At 44.5% G+C, this 16611-nt stretch overlaps 1 protein-coding gene across 1 annotated transcript in view; it reads left to right on the top strand.

Annotated features, from left to right (window-relative positions):
* The window catches only part of STAB1 (stabilin 1), a 317318-nt gene that overhangs the window by 198451 nt on the left and 102256 nt on the right, over positions 1 to 16611 (top strand). The window contains exons 53-54 of the mRNA XM_089681924.1: positions 3268 to 3414; positions 5936 to 6001. Of these exons, the coding sequence (XP_089538050.1) occupies positions 3268 to 3414; positions 5936 to 6001 (213 nt within the window). The remainder of the gene's footprint in view (positions 1 to 3267; positions 3415 to 5935; positions 6002 to 16611) is intronic.

The raw sequence follows: 16611 nt of genomic DNA, 5'->3' as shown, positions 1-16611 counted from the left end.
GTCCCATCTCCACCATCTCATGTTCTTCTCTTCCAGTCTTATCTCACCCATCCCATGTCCTCTTCCTTCTCCAGTCCCATCTCCTCAGTCCCATGTCCTATTCCTACTCCAGTCCCATCTCCTCCATCTCATGTCCTCCTTCTCCTGCAGTCCCATCTCCTCCATCCTATGTTCTCCACCTCCAGTCCCATCTCCTCCATCCTATGTTCTCCACCTCCAGTCCCATCTCCTCCATCCTATGTTCTCCACCTCCAGTCCCATCTCCTCCATCCCATGCCCTCCTCCTCCATCCCATATCCTTCTCCTCTATCCCATGTCTTTATCCTCCATCGCATGTCTTCCTCCTCCAGTCCCATGTCTTCTTCCAGTCCCATCTCCTCCATCCCATGTCCTCCTCCTCCAGTCCCATCTCCTCCATCCCATGCCCTCCTCCTTGTAGGACATTGTAAATATATATATATACAGGGGCGTATTCACCACAAGGCAAACAAGACACTTGCCTAGGGTGGCATTTTTCAGGGGGGCAGCAGCTCCCCGTCAGAAGGGATGAAAGAAGGGACATGCGCACCATAGCAACCAGGTGGGATCCGAAAGAGGCTGCAGGCTGCTTGATAGTGTATGTAGAGCCTGACTCTCGTTCCCGGGGATGTACAGAGCTGTGAAGATGAGTGTTTTTCTCTCCATCGCCGAGGGGGGTAGTGGAAGGCTCTCCCAGGTGGGGGGCAGGGGTGTTGTTGGTCAATGTCAGGCTCTCTCCGCGGGAGGGAGAAGGGGGGGTTTTGGTCAGTGTCTGTGGGGGCAGGCGATATTTGTGTTGTATGGGCAGCACAAAACCCTAAATACACCACTGTGTGTGTATGTATGTATGTATGCATGTGTATATATATATATATATATATATATATGTATGTGCATATTCACATTATTGACCAAAAGGATAGCTAAGGACTCCTTACTATGTTAATTTATGTACGAGGTAATTATCTTACCTTTGTTATTTTGGGCTAACCTGTTTTTGGACAAATATGTGGAAAGTCAGGGGCTGTTTCAGAGCAGGTTATTTGCAAATCTACCAGCACTGTAAAATACAAGTTTGTCTCATTAGATTTAGAAGTGTCTTAAATATTCATGAGGCCCTTATTTATGAGTAATAGCCTTTTTAAAGAGGTAGAGTCTTTACTTATGCAAGAAGGGTAAAAACATGCAATTTTCCCTTAAACAGTATGAGAAGTATATGGTAAATGGGTTTAAGGCGTCTTAAATATATATATATATAGTATAGTTGTTTATGGTGAAGAAAATTTCAACTTAGGTATCGTGTCCACCTTTGTACAAGGATGTTAAAGATTACAGTTTTTCCATAAACAAGACAAAGAGTATCTATTTTACTTAATTAAATTTAATTGAAATCTATGCATACAGATGATCTGGGTCCAGACACATTGTTTGTAACACTTAAGATCAAACATGCTCATAAAACCAACCAATCAGATTGCCCAATGCTTTGGTCAATGGGAAAAGGTGTATATTAGGGAAGGTTTTTTGGTTGAGTTGTGAAAGGAGAAAGTGGGTCCTCTAAAGGTGTCTGATTGCATGAATATTCTAAGTATCCTGTTATCTGCCTTGCCCATACCTCTGTCGTGGATTGTTTCTGAGCTCATTAAACCTCTTTATGGAAAAGAACTTTTGGACTAGTTGCTGTGGTAAAATACATGTATAAATACACTCATCATCCTCTGTGTTGGATATAAGACAACAGATCTGCCTTCTGTCAGGGTGATATAAGACAACACTCTTCCTCCATCCCATGTCCTTCATACCATGTCCTCTTCCTTCTCCAGTCCCATTCCATGTCCTCCTCCTCCAGTCCCAACTCCTCCATCCTATGCCCTCCCCTAATCTCATGTCCTCCATGGAGGGTGGTGAGAGAGAGAGAGGGGTGTAAGAGAGTGGAAAAGAGCAGTGAGAGGGTGGGTGGGGGTTGAGGGAGGGTATGAGAGAGAGGGGGGGGGTGAGAGAGAGGAGTGGGAGAAGATAAGAGAGACACCCCCAGCCCTGTCCCTGTCTGCAGTCCCTGCAGTGCCCTACTGTCTCAATCCTTGTCTGCGAGCAGGTGTATGTGATGCCTGAACTTTCCATGCTAGCAGTAAGATGATCATAATGGCCAGCAGCCGGCAGGGCCCTTTCTCCTTCTGTGTGATAATGGGGTGCTCTTCTTGCAGTGGATCCCTGGCTACCTGTGCCTCCCGCCAGTCCTCATCCTCCGGACCACCAGCACTGTTAATGTTGGAGCTGAGAGCGGAGAGGAGGTTGGAAAAGGAGTCCAGGCTCTGGGAGGCATCAGGGATGCTGTGCCGGCTTTTGCTAACCTCTTTGGGGGTCAGGGAGGTGGTGGAGGTCTTCTCCCTCCTGGGCTGTCTGTCCTAGCTGCCCTCGTTGCTAATCTTCCCCGTAGCCACCTGCTCCCCATGTAGAGATGAGCAAGGTGCTATCAGCCTGCCTCCGCCCTGAGGACTCTGCTTTTCCTGCCCTGCTCTTGCAATCACCAGACCAGGACTCTCCATGACAAAGCATCAGGGGCAGCTGCTTTGGGCCTCATAACAACTGGGTCCAGGACAGCTGCCCCTTTTGCCCTGCATTAAAGACGGCCCTGGTTGGGGCCTGGGCATCTGTTCCCCCCTTATGGCGGCCCTGGATGGAGTCCAATACGTTATGCTCCTAATGGAATTTACACACCAAACTACTCATAAAACTTTACAGTGTTAGGTGAACATGGCCATTAAAGTATAACTTTTTAGTACTTTTTTTTAGTTTTTTTTAGTTTTGGACAGTGTGGAGAAGTCGAACACCTGTCAGGTTTTTATTGCTGTCTGTGCTTCTGTTAGGGAGATTCACCCTCTCTATTAGTCATGTTTATTACTATCACTTTATAGTGAAAGTAAAAGAAAATCTCAAATTCTGGGTTGTCCCCAGAACAGTAATAGATGAAAAATCTTCCAATGGAAACCCAAGCTCCTCTGACATTGGCGAGAACCAGGAATTCCCTCACTTTGAAATGGATTTCTTCTCAGTTTTTGTTTTGGCTTTGGGACAGGAAATGAAAGGAAATCTTCACAATGGAATGTAGATGGCAAAAAAAATTGACGGGTTATAGCCCTTCCTTATTCTATCCAAAATGGGAAAAAAAAGTTTTGCCTTTTGTTTTCTTTAAGTTACTTAGGAGGGGATGGTCTGATTTTTTTCTGTTTTACTTTCTGTTCTGTCCAGGGTGATATACTGTTAAATGAAAACAATGCTAAGATTATTCAGCGGGACCTGGAATTTACTGAGGGAATCGCCCATGGGATTGACCAGTTGCTGGAGCCTCCTAACATTGGAGCGCGGTGTGATGAGTATGTTGCGGCAGGAGCTTCAGTAAGTTAACTGTAACAATTAAACTAGACCTCTGATCCTAAAAGTTGCCTATAAATTAATCCCTGAGGGGTTCTTTTTATAATGGTGAGGGGATACTGCTGTCATCTGGAAATTGCTGTTTTTAATATAAACATCAGAAGTGGAGTCTGCAGTGTCCTACAATGTGTTTTTTGCATAACACCGCAGAAATTAGTACAGAATAGGAGAGCCTGATCATATGCATTTTTTAAAGGGTACATTATCAGGCTGTGTTCCTCCCAGCACATTTTTGTCCATTCATAGAAATACATAACACTTTGGTTGCTTCTTAATGGCAAAACAAGCAAAGCACTGAGCACATTTGTAAAGCACACCACTACTTTTATACAGTGCTTTTTATAATACATTCAGTTCCTGCACCAGAGAAGCTAACAATCTAATGTCCCTACCACATTTATAGACACACACTACAGTTCCTTGAAAAAAAATTCAGACCTCTTAAAATTTTCCACATTTTGTAGACCAAAAACATAAACTTTTTTACAAATAAATATCTGAAAAGTGTGGCGTGCCTTTGTATTCAGCCCCCCCCCCCCCCGAGTCAAAACTTTCTAGAACCATCTTTCACTGCAGTTACAGCTTCAAGTCTTTTTGGGGGATGTCTCTACCAGCTTTGCACATCTAGAGAGTGAAATTTTTTCCCGTTCTTCTTTGCAAAATAGCTCAAGCTCTGTCAGATTGGATGGAGAGTGTCTGTGAACAGCAATTTTCAAGTCTTGCCACAGATTCTCAATTAGATTTGTATCTGGACTTTTACTGGGCCATTCTAATGCATGAATATGCTTTGATCTAAACCATTCCATTGTAGCTCTGGCTGTATGTTTAGGGTCGTTGTCCTGCTGGAATATGAAATTCTGCCCAAGTCTGAAGTCTTTTGCAGATTCTAACAGGTTTTCTTCTAAGATTGCCCTGTATTTGGCTCCATCCATTTTCCCTGTTCCTTCTGAAGAAAAGCATCTCCACAACATAAAGCTGCCACCACCATGTTTCACAGTGGGGATGGAATGTTCAGTGTGATGTGCAGTGTTAGTTTTTCACAGCACATGGCGTTTTACTTTTAAGCGAAAAAGTAAAATTTTGGTCTCATCTGACCAGAGCACCTTCTTCCATATGTTTGCTGTCTCCCCCACATGGCTTCTCACAAACTGCAAATGGGATGTCTTATGGCTTTCTTTCAACAATGGCTTTCTTCTTGCCACTTTTCCATAAAAGGCCGGATTTGTGGAGTACACAACTAATAGTTGTCCTGTGGACAGATTCTCCCACCTGAGCTGTGGATCTCTGCAGCTCCTCCAGAGCTACCATGGGCCTCTTCGGTGCTTCTCTGATTAGTGCTCTCCTTGCCTGGCCTGTCAGTTTAGGTGGACAGCCATGTCATGGTAGGTTTGCAGTTGTGCCATACTCTATCCACTTTCAGATGATAGATGGAACAGTGCTTTGTGAAATGTTCAAAGCTTGGGATATTTTTTTTACAACCTAACCCATTTTTAAATTTCTACACAACTTTATCCCTGACCTGTTTGGTGTGTTCCTTGGCCTTCATGATGCTGTTTGTTCATTAATGTTCTCTAACAAACCTCTGAGGGCTTCACAGAACAGCTATATTTATACTTAGATTAAATTACACACAGGTGGACTCTATTTACTAATAAGGTGACTTCTGAAGGCAATTGGTTCCACTAGATTTTAGTTAGGGGCATCAGAGTAAAGAGGGATAAATACAAATGCATGCCACACTTTTCAGATATATATTTGTAAACACGTTTTAAAATGATTTATCATTTTTCTTCCACTTCACAATTATGTGCCACTTTGTGTTGGTCTATGACATGAAATCCTAATAAAATATATTTATGTTTTTGGTTGTAACATAACAAAAATAGTGGAAAATTTCAAGGGGTATGAGTACGTTTTCAAGGCACTGTATACCAGTTTGAACAGAAACAAGTTAACTTAGAAGAATGCATATAGACGGTGGGAAGAAGAGCCTGGAGCAAAACCATTTAGAACATGACCATGGTGGGGTGATTAAATATAAGGCCCTGCAATAGTTTTCAGTTTGTTTTACTGTTTGATATAATAGTTTTAATGGATTGCATGAAACCTTAGTTCAGTGTAACACATATGGTAAATTTGTCTGCATCAAGCACTTTCAACTTTGAATGTCTCGGAAAAATTTAAAGAAATTATTTCAAAATCAATCAGATACTCACTAAATTAAACAGTTGAAATATTATCAGAATATTTTCAATCCATGCTTTCATCTTCGATTCAGTACTACAAAATTGGTCAAAAACAACCAAAATGGTAGTGAAATACTATCAATTATCTCTTTATTAGATTAGAATATCAAAATGATCATTTCATTGAACAATCTCACTGAAACTTGTTTTGTTCCACCGAGCTCCTACTTTTATTTAATTATAGGTGAATTAAGATTGTATTTCAGGCAGGTAAAACTAATGTTCACTCTCTTTTACAGAACATATACAATTATTGTTCAATGTGTGGCATAGAGAGACCTTGCCCTTCTGGAACAGTTGATAGGGTGAGTTTTAACTGTCTCCTAATCAGCTTTTTCTAACTGGCTCCAGGAAATATACTTTTTGGCCCCAATGAGCAGACTAAGGCTACGTTCACACTAGCTTTGTTAACAGGTGTTAGGTGTTTAGGAAGTGTTGTTAATGCTCCTCAAATGCCTATTATACATATGGCAGCACACAGTGCTGTTCATACTGAAGCTTTAGCGCCGCAGCAATATTGACAACTCATGTCGAGTCAGGAGGAGTTGAAGCCTCTCATTCAAGTCTATGGTGACGCGCCTCAAACGCCTGGTAGGCGTTTGTGGAGTGTTAATACTATTAAACTTCATCATAGACATTTGTGGTGCAGTTCTAATGCTTGGCAAACGTCTCAAAAACGTGCCTAGGGCGTTTGGGAAGCATTAAAAATGCCTCCCAAACACCTGTCTAACGCCTGTCAAATGCTATAGGGGTGTTTTGCAAGAGATAGAAATTAGTCAAGTGTGAACGAGTCCTTAGACAAAATCTATTATTTCTCCTTTATTTTTAACTCTGGTTAGCTAAGCCAGTTGGTTCTTTGCATCTGTACCATTAGTTGTCATGTCCCGTGAGCTGGATCTTACGGTCATTGTGATAAGCTGAGACACATCTGTTGGTTTGTGACTATGATACTTACCACATTTGTTTATTAATAAAGTGAAGCCTTAAGGATAATGCACTAGGCTGATGCACCCTCTGTTTCTTTTCCATTTTTGCTACTACTCTTTCACTGACAGTCATCAGGAGAGGACACCACTGTGTTCTTAACCACTTCACCTCTCACACCTGTATATCTCCAATGGACCAGACCCATTTTTAAAATTTCAGCTTTATCAGTACTAGAGATAACAAAGTAACTTTATCAGTATTTGTATATCTGAATTTTTTGGTACAAACAAGGCCTTTTCTTGGCAATATTGTCCTGCAGAAAATTTTAAAGCAGTCTATAAAAAAAGAAAGTAAAAACATGTGCTATTTTCATAATTTCACTGTATCTTTATACACGTTTCCTTTATCACTCATCACGTGACGTGACACAGAGCAGGCTATTCATGACTGTGGGTTATAGGCCACCTATAGGTGAATGGACACTGGCTGACCAATCAGAGAAGAGGTCCTCCCCTATATAACCCCTCCTATACAGGAAGTCCCTCAGTTTTTTTCACCAGTGTCTGTAAGGTGGATGGTCACTAAAAGTGTCGCTGTGCTCTTGAAACATGCGAAAATCCAGAACAGTTCCATTAGAGAATCAGGGACTTTAATCAGATCCATTTGGAAGGCTATGAGCTAAAATGGATGGTACCTGAGCTTCGTTGGATAAGAAGAACCCTCAAGGTTTTACCTGTAATGCAGCCTTATGGCACTGGACCCTGTGCAGTTTTAAATCTGACCAAGGCGCTTCCAGGAGGGTGCTATAGGGGTCCAAGGCGGTAGTCCTTGAAGGTCTGTATGACAATGCCTGCTGTGATGGTTGAAGGTTGGTGCCTAACGGAAGTTAGGGACCTGTGGCAGGACTGGTAAGATATCTCCTTTTTTTTTCTCTCTGTAAAGAGAAACAAACAAAGCTCTAAATTGGAGGGAAAAGGAGAGGACACATGTGGCTGCTATTCAGCAGGGGCACGCGAGTACTCCCCTGAGGGGGAAGCGTGAACCAGTCAGTCATGAAGCGCCCTAGGTCGCTCATAAGGCAGCCTTTGCATTGAGTGTTTTTACTTCAGCACACTACTTGCATAGCTGTTTCATTGTGATCTGTGTCTCTTTTTAAGGCCTCCTTGTCCCTGGAGGTGCACAGTTATGCGCTATCTTAAGTAATTTCTTCCAGAAAGCGGAGAGGGGGAGGTACAGCAGGAAAGTTCATTAATGTGCCACTGCCATGTCCTCAGGAACCTAGCTGAAGGTCCGCTGTAATGTCCTCTCCTGACAGGCCAAAGCGACTGGGCAGTCTGAGCCGCTGCATCTATTTGTGGCTACTACTGGGGCTTCTGCCTCAGCACATGTAACCAAGGATGATCTTGCTTCAGCCTTAGCAGGTTTATAAGATAAGATTGCTGGGATGATTACATCAGTTTCTCAGGGGACTAAGAAGCGGGATAGATCCTGTCACTAGAACCACCAATCCTGGAGCAGGAGTGGATGCAGCCAGAGGATGAGGAAGAGCTGGAGGAAGGTCAGGCAGTAGAATTTTTGTCTGAGGAGTCATAGCCTCAGGAGAAGCAGCAGGTCTCTGCCTCCCAGTCGCAGAGACTTTTAGTCATAGACCTCACTGATACAGTATGGTACAGTCCGGATTTAGGCTACCTCCAAAAGAAACCTGTGAGGTCACTCATTCTTCCCTGGGATGTTTGAAGCCTTTACAGAGTACTCAGCCCTTTCTGGTGCATGCTCTTCTGGAGCAAATTATGTATGTTTACTGGGATCACCCAGGCAGGGTTTTTGTTCCACCAAAGAGGTTTTCTGTTTTGTACTCCATGGAACAAAAGTTTGTTAAGAAATGGGGGTTGCCTGTAGTGGATGCAGCTGTTTCATCCCTGAATAAATCTTTAACTTGTCCTGTGGATAATGTACAGGTTTTCAAGGACCCAGCGGATAAGAAGCTGGAGTCTCTTTTTAAGGCCTCCTTGTCCCTGGCAGGTTCTGCTGCACAGTCAGCTGTGGCAGCTATTGGCATTTGCTAGAGGCTTCCTAACCGTGTCAAGCAACAGATTGGAAGACCATCAGTGCAGGGGGAATGCTCGACCGAGGATTTGAAGGATGTTCTGCATGCTCTTAAGGATTCAATTCAGCAAATTTCTCACTTGGCCTTCTTATCCGTGCACTTGCGCAGGGTTTTGTGGCTGAAGAGTTGGTCAGCAGAACTGCCATGCAAAAAATTGTTGGCAGGTTTTCCCTTTCATAGGGAATGGCTGTTTGGAGAAGATTTGGACAAATATATCCAAAAGATTTCAGGGGGTAAAAGTACTCTTCTACCCTCTCAGAGGAAATCCAAATGCTCTTCTTTTAAGGTGTCAGGGCTTTATTTGCTGGGCCCTCATCTACCAGGCAGTCATTTTTCCACACACAGGTCCCAGCCTCCAGGGGTAGATCTCAGAATCAAAACCAAAGGAGACCCTGGGTGCAAAAGTTATCTAAGACAGATCCAAAGTCTGCCTCCTTATGAAAGGGTTCCCCCACTTGTTTGGGTGGGGGAAGACTTTTGAATTTTATGGCCGCATGGAGGGCTCTAATCTAAGACAAATGGGAAATTTCCACGTTTTCTCTGGGCTACAGACTGGAATTTTGGGTATTTCTCCCTGGTTTCTACAATCAAATATATCAATAAATCCAGAGAAAAGAAGAGCTTTATTTTAGGCACTTGTGTGCCTATTGGCTCAAGGAGTAATCACGGAGGTTCCAGTGGGCAAAAGGTTTCAGGGGTTTTTTTTTTTTTTGTTCCACAAAGTTTATTGAGAAAAAGTCAGAACATACAAATGGTATAAATTGTACAACGTAATACAATGTGCCAAAGAAAAACGCGGTAAAACACAAATCGCACATGCCAGACAAAAAGAAATATGCAGGCGAACAAAATAATAAAGCCCTCTTGTGTCACCTGTAACAATAATGAAGTTGAACTTGGAAAAAAAAAAAAAAAAAAAAACACGAGAATACAGCCAAAAACAAAGAAGGCAAACACCAATCAAAATCACCACATAGCATACAAAATATCACCAAACGAGCAGGATCATTTATGTGCACCCCCAGATATCTTTTATCATCGAGGAGCAGAGTAGGGGGGAAGGGGATAAAGCTAAAGGTGCTGGGCTTCTGGTGCAAGGAAAAAGTTGCGAAAATATAGAAAGCTCGGTGTTATCCAGGAGGAGCAGCAAAGGTACCACTCAAAGGTAACCAACGCATATGAAAAAAACTCCGTGGAATGGGAGAGGCACATGTGCAAGTGTAATCCGGGTGTGAGATTAGGTTGCCTATGGACAGCGGAATAAACATATGTGTAGAGGAAAAAGAAAAAGGGAAAAAATGAAGTGGAGAAGATGTGAATAACAACAAAAACAGTAATGGCAGGTACAGGGCACAATGAGGAAGGAGTCGGAAGGAAAGAAAAAATAAAAAATGGTGAGAAGCTGGAAAGCCAAAGAAGAGAAGAAAAAAAAAAAAAAAAAAAAAAAAAAAAAAAAAAGAGGGGAAGGGGGGTAAGGGTCAAAGGGGAGGGAGACTAAGGGGGGGGGGGGGGGGGGGCGGTATGGATAGACATGTCATAGAGGTGGAAGCTCCAAGGACAGAGCTGGTGTGCTCATCCCCTAGGGGATAGAGACATAAAGCAGACAATCGAGCACCAGGGAAAAGGAGTGTCTCACTACCTGATCAGTGAAAGGGATATAATAGAAAAGTATTATCGACAGCCTAGCAAGGGTCGAGGAGTCAGTACAATACATAGTGCAATATAAAGCCACAGGTCTGGCTCAGAGTCAGGTAGAAAGACCCATGAGGGATTGGTATTCGGGGGTCGTTTGGAAGTGAATCCAACACGACCAAGTATGGGAGAATTTAGTCGGGTTATCTTGGGAGGAAGCAATCAACTCCTCCATCTCTGCAACTCTTCCCAGACGAGTGAACCAATCTTTTATTGAGGGGGGTTGAGTAGATCTCCAAAACACAGGAAGACAGAGTCTAGCAGCATTAATCATATGCATAGCTAACGATCGGAAGTATAGACGTTTGGGGAGCGGTGTATGGTGGAGGAGAAATTGGGCCGGGGAGAAATCGAGAGGTAAAGTGGACACTGACGAGGTTATACGGTGGACTTCCTGCCAGAAGGGCAGGACGATAGGACAGGACCACCAAATATGGAGAAGGGACCCATCAGGTGCTCCACATCTCCAACAATTATTGGGTAGAGAAGGGTTAAAACGATGAGTTCTAGAAGGGGTAATGTACCAACGGGAAGCTAGCTTGTATCCGTTTTCTTGGGTCGATACATTCAGCGAACATTTGTGGGAGTATGTAAAAATTTGGTCCCAATCTGAGGAGGAAAAATCTATATCAAGGTCTCTCCTCCAAGCTCGGCAAGCGGGGAGCGAGTTAGGATTCCCATCACCGGTGAGAAGGAGGTACATGGATGAGATTAGATGCCGCTGGGGTTCAGCCTTAGAACAAATTGATTCAAAGGGGGTGAGAGGACGAGTCCATTTGTGGCGGTGAACAGAGGATGTGAGAAAATGCCTGATTTGAAGGTAGGCCCAAAAGGGGAAGGTACGATCTTTCATGGTGCTCGCCAAAGAGGAGTAGGATTTCAATTGGCCGTTATGAAAAAAGTGTTCCGCTTTCACCTGGTCATACGGCCAATGTTCTGACAGGAAGGCCTTGTGCATACCCGGAGGGAAGTCCGGGTTTAAGCAAAGGGAGGTTAAAGGGTTGGGGGCATCTGAGATGGAGGCCGACTTGCACATCGAGCGGAAGATGCTCAAGGTAGGACCAATCAGTGGATGAGTGAGAAGGGCCTGGGGGGTATGTTTCGTCAAGAGCCACGGGATCGAAGCTATAGGAGAAGGAGAGAAGGAGTTTTCGAGATGCACCCAGTCTTTGGTAGTCGAATGAATATTCCAATCTATAATTCTGCAAAGATGGCAGGCCCAATGATATTGCCTGAGGTCTGGGAGCCCAATTCCACCCCTGGATTTGGGGAGAACCAATTGGCAGAAAGATATGCGCGGACGCTTGTGGTTCCAAAGGAAGAAGGAGCACATTCTCCTACATGAAGCGAAAAAGGCGGGTGGCAAGTGGATAGGTAAGGTTTGAAATAAATAGAGGAGGCGGGGGAGAATGTTCATTTTTAATATAGCAGCTTTGCCGAACCAGGAAAAGCATGGTCGATGCCATTTAGTGAGATCTTCCTGAATGGATTTAAGTGCTGGGATAAAGTTTTTTACATAAAGGTCAGAGAGGTCGCACGTAAGCTGAATGCCCAGGTAAGTGAGAGTCTCACTGTCCCATCTAAACGGGAACTGCGATCGGCAAAATGAGACTACATCAGAAGGGAGGGTGACGTTGAGGGCGTATGATTTTGAATGGTTGATTCTAAGGTTCGACATGTATTGAAAAAGTGAGAAATCTTTAAGCAAATTGGGAAAGGTGGTCCGAGGTTCCGTTAGAAACAGTAAAATGTCATCCGCATAGGCGGCGAGTTTATACTCTTGAGCCGGTGCGGAAACGCCCTTAATATCTGGGTTGGAACGGAGTTTACGCAGCAGTGGCTCTAATGATAGCACAAAGAGGAGAGGAGAAAGGGGGCAGCCCTGGCGCGTGCCATTGCCGAGAGAGAAATGGTTCGATAAATGGCCATTCACCCGAACCTGTGCCGTGGGTCCAGAATACAAGGACATGATGAAATTAAGCATGTGTTCTCTCAAACCAATCGCCTGAAGGGTTGCCCTCAAATAATCCCAGGACACTCTGTCAAAGGCCTTCTCAGCGTCCAAAGAGAGAAGGAACCCAGGATTCTTTGATGTGCGAAGCCAATGGATAAGGTTGAGGGCCTTGATAGTATTGTCTCTCGCTTCCCTGCCAGGAATGAAACCCACTTGATCGAGGTTAATCAAAGAAGGGAGTAAGGGGAGGAGACGGTTGGCCAGAATTTTAGCATAAAGTTTCACGTCTACATTCAGAAGGGAGATGGGCCTATAATTGGAAACCAAAGTTGCATCCTTATCTCCTTTGGGTATGACAATGATGTGCGCTTCCAGAAGGCGATGACACGACACAGGGAGTGAAGAGAAAGTGTTGAAAGCCGAGAGGAAGGGGTTGGACAAGACGGGTAAAAACTCCTTGTAATATACCGCAGACAGGCCATCAGGGCCCGGGCTTTTACCAGACTTCATTTGTTTGACGGCCCGCGACAGTTCCTCTGCCGTGATAGTTTGCTCCAGTTCCAGGGCGGATGTCTCAGAAAGTGCAGAAGGGCTATAAAGATGAAGAAAGTCCGAGATCACCGTGGCTCTGAGTTTGTTGGTTTCAGGTGGGGGACGTTCCGGAGGGAGATTATATAATGCCTTATAATACTGCTCAAAATGAGAAGCAATGTCAGCATTAGTGGTGGCAAAAGAACCGTCTGGACCCCTGATTTTGTGGATTGTTAAGCTCGACTTTTTCGCTTGAAGGGATCTGGCGAGGAATCGCCCGCTTTTGTTCGCAAACTCATAAAATAATTTTTGAGACAAGACATATCTACGTTTAGCCACCTTACCCAGTTCGGTCAAAAGCTGCGTGCGAGTGTTTGTGAGTTCAGTCAAGGTAGAAGCCGCTTGACTGTGTTTGTGAACTCTTTCCAAAAACTGGATGCGCTCCATAAGTCGTCGCAAATGTGCTTGTCTCTCCCTTTTACGCTTCGTAGCCATGGCTATGAGAACCCCGCGAATTACGCATTTATGTGCCTCCCATTGCGTCAAGGAGGAGGTATCTGAAGTCTGGTTGGTCGCGAAGTAGTCTACCAATTGGGAGCGGATCTCGGCTTCGTGAGTTGGGTCGGAAAGAAGAGATGCGTCCAATCTCCAAATCTTAGAGCGGGAGTGTTTTTCAGGAAAACGCAACGTCATGGTTATGGGATGGTGATCCGATAGGACCATTGGTTCAATGGAGGTGTCATGAAGAAATGGCAGATCCACTTGCGAGAGAAAAATGTAGTCAATTCTGGAGTACTTATTGTGTGGAGGAGAAAAGAACGTATAATCTTTAACGTTCGGGTGTAGGATTCGCCAAGAATCGTGAAGTTGTAAATCCTGGAGTTGTGTGCGGATCTGTCTTAGGGATTTGTATGGTAAAAATGAACTGCCCGAGGAGGAATCCAATAAGGGGCATAAAGGGACATTAAGGTCTCCCCCCAAGATCAGTACACCCGACTGAAAAGAAGAAAGAGAGGTGGAGATTGAGCGGAAGAAGGGAACCTGCTTGGTATTGGGCGCATATAAATTTGCCAGTGTAATGGGTCTGTTGGCAAAAGTACCTTTTAGAAATAGGAACCTACCTTCTGAGTCAGGGAGCGACTCCGTTATAGTTAAAGGGAGATGTTTTGCAATCAAGATGGCGACACCTTTTGATTTGGCATGAGGGTTAGGGGCATGAAAGACTGTCGGATAACGTGAGTTAAAGAGCTTGGGAATGACATCCTGTCTAAAATGCGTTTCCTGAAGGAAAACGATATCCGCTCTTTGTTTAGATAAATAGGAGAGCAGAATGGAGCGTTTTTCAGGCGCGTTCAAGCCCTTCACATTAAGAGATAGAACTTTCAGTGACAAGTGTCCGGACAACGATTTGGGAGAAGACATGTCCAAAGAGGTATGTGAAAGCAACCTAAAAAAAAAAGGGAACACAGGGTACTAAAAGGGTGGGAATAGAATTGGGGGGGGGGGGGGAGAGAAAAAAAAAAAAAAAAAAAAAAAAAAAAAAAAAGTAAAAGAGATAAATGAAAGAAAAATAAAATAAAATAAAATAAAAGAAAAGAAAAGAGAAATAAGAGAGGGGAAAGGAGAGTAGATACAGGTAAGAGAAAAAAAAAAAAAAAAAAAAAAAAAAAAAAGACAGAACTACCAGCGGGAGGAGAAGACCAGCTAATCCGCCTAGATATATAAAAAAAAAGGAGAAGAGAAAGGAAGAGAAGATGGGGGGGGGGGGGGGTAAAGGGGTAACAGAAAAGAGAAAGGAGGGAGTAAAAACAGCCGGCAAGAGTCAGTAAAAGCTCTCCGAGCTTACTGTGTGGGGAACGCAGTGGGTCGAAATCCAAAATAAAAAAGAGGCCCGCCGAACGGAAGACCTTAAAAAGTGCAGGGAATGGAGAGGTAGGGCGAGGATAGGGCATGCACAGAGAGGGACTACACCCAGCCGGCGAGGGAGATGTATCAACCCTCACCTGGTAGGGCGTATGGCTCAGGATTTAGCGAGAAATTGGGGTCAAGAACAAAACGGTAGCCTGCGCTAGGAGGGAAGTGAGGGAAGTGAGACAGGCAACAAGCCATATCAATGTTTGGGAGATACCCATATGAACGGAGCACTACGTAGTAAGTCTAAAGCGGAAATATGGTGTCACGAGTATACCGTGGTGGAACTACTAGGAATGTCGTCCTCAAAGGTATGGCTTCATAGAACGGTCAGACCGCCCTCTCCTCAGGGAGAGAACAGGCAGTGTCTCACAACGCATGAAGTCACAAAATATTGGCAGAGGAACAGTAAGGCATAACATGTGCAGAAAAAAACATACAGCTCAAATATCGCATATCAAAAAAAAAACACAATATACTAAATTGAGAACAACTAATATGACAGAACGACCCCCCCCCCGGCCTGGACTCTCAAGGTACTCCTGGACCCGAGCAGCACCTCAGATCAGATAGGAGGAAATGCGTGGGGAGAGAAAAAAAAAAAAAAAAAAAAAAAAAAAAAGAAGGCACAGGCAGAGTACCTACATTGGAGCCTCAGCAGAGGTACTCATTAGTATGCAGAAGGTGAAAAAGGATACAGAGCGGGATGGGAGAGACCGATTTCTGCAAGGAGTCTCCATCCGGAGAGCTCATTGAGGTGATGCTCGTTCACAGGTGCACAGCAACAATGTGAAGGTAAAAAAAAAAAAAAAAAAAAAAAAAAAAAAAAAAAAAAAACAAATAAATAAATTATAAGCAAAGGTTTCCCCCCCCCCCCCACCCCTCCCAATCCAAACTCAGCAACCCGCTCATCAGAGTACGTGAAAAAGGATAAATGGTGCTGAGGAACTCTCTTCATCCTCTCCCAACTCAGTCTTCTGGAAACGGTGCAAGGCGAGATGAATACGATGCGTGTGGGGGGACATAAAGTCCTTCATTGGCGAATCCGATATCCTCGAAGGTCCCCAGGATAGGCTCGGAGTCAGCTGTGCAGGAGATGGAAGAGGATCGGAGCCCTCCGTAGTCCACCCGGGGACTCTAGATGGCAATAGACCTATCAGAGGTGTCATGGAGGAGGTTGGGCACTAAATTGGTTGTAGATCCGATATTCCCGTTGCGAAGCGACAGCGGTGGTGCAGAAAATGGGCGGGTAGAAGGGAGGAACTTATGGGAATATTCTGTGCCTAACAATCATTAAGGGTCAAGAATCGTAGGGATGAGATCTTAGTGGCCCCAGATGCATAGGGCTGCCTGTGTGCAAGAGTACCAATGAGTCCAGTCCAGATCATGTGGAGGGAAGATCCCAGGATGATAGATCAGAAAGCTCCATAGGTAAGGCGAAATGGGACAAGGAATTTGCAGACAAAGTCCGAAGAGTGGCTGAACGGATCGTGAGCAATGAAACCAGCGGTAGCGCACAGTAAATTAAGAAAATCAGGACAGAGTGTAGAGAAGGGTCTCTAAGCTTCATGACGAGGCCTGCGATGAGCAGGAGAGGCCGTCGGGCTGGTTATGCTGGTAGAGCCACCGGCTGGAAGTCTCGGCGGGGTTGCGGGAATCAATCGGCGTCGGCGAGAGCCAGGGCCCTGCCATTCCATCTCACTTGGCGTCGGTCTGGATTCCGGAACACCTGGGAGACGCATATTGCTGTACCAATCGGGGAGGTCGATTAGTGGGATATCTAGGGAAGTGCA

Source organism: Staurois parvus, unplaced genomic scaffold (assembly GCF_062004578.1).
Source record: "Staurois parvus isolate SC_StPar_1 unplaced genomic scaffold, SC_StPar_1.0 ptg000282l, whole genome shotgun sequence".
Classification (NCBI taxonomy): domain Eukaryota; kingdom Metazoa; phylum Chordata; class Amphibia; order Anura; family Ranidae; genus Staurois; species Staurois parvus.
The sequence above is the reverse complement of the archived record's forward strand: the minus strand, read 5'-3'. Positions and strand labels throughout refer to the sequence as shown.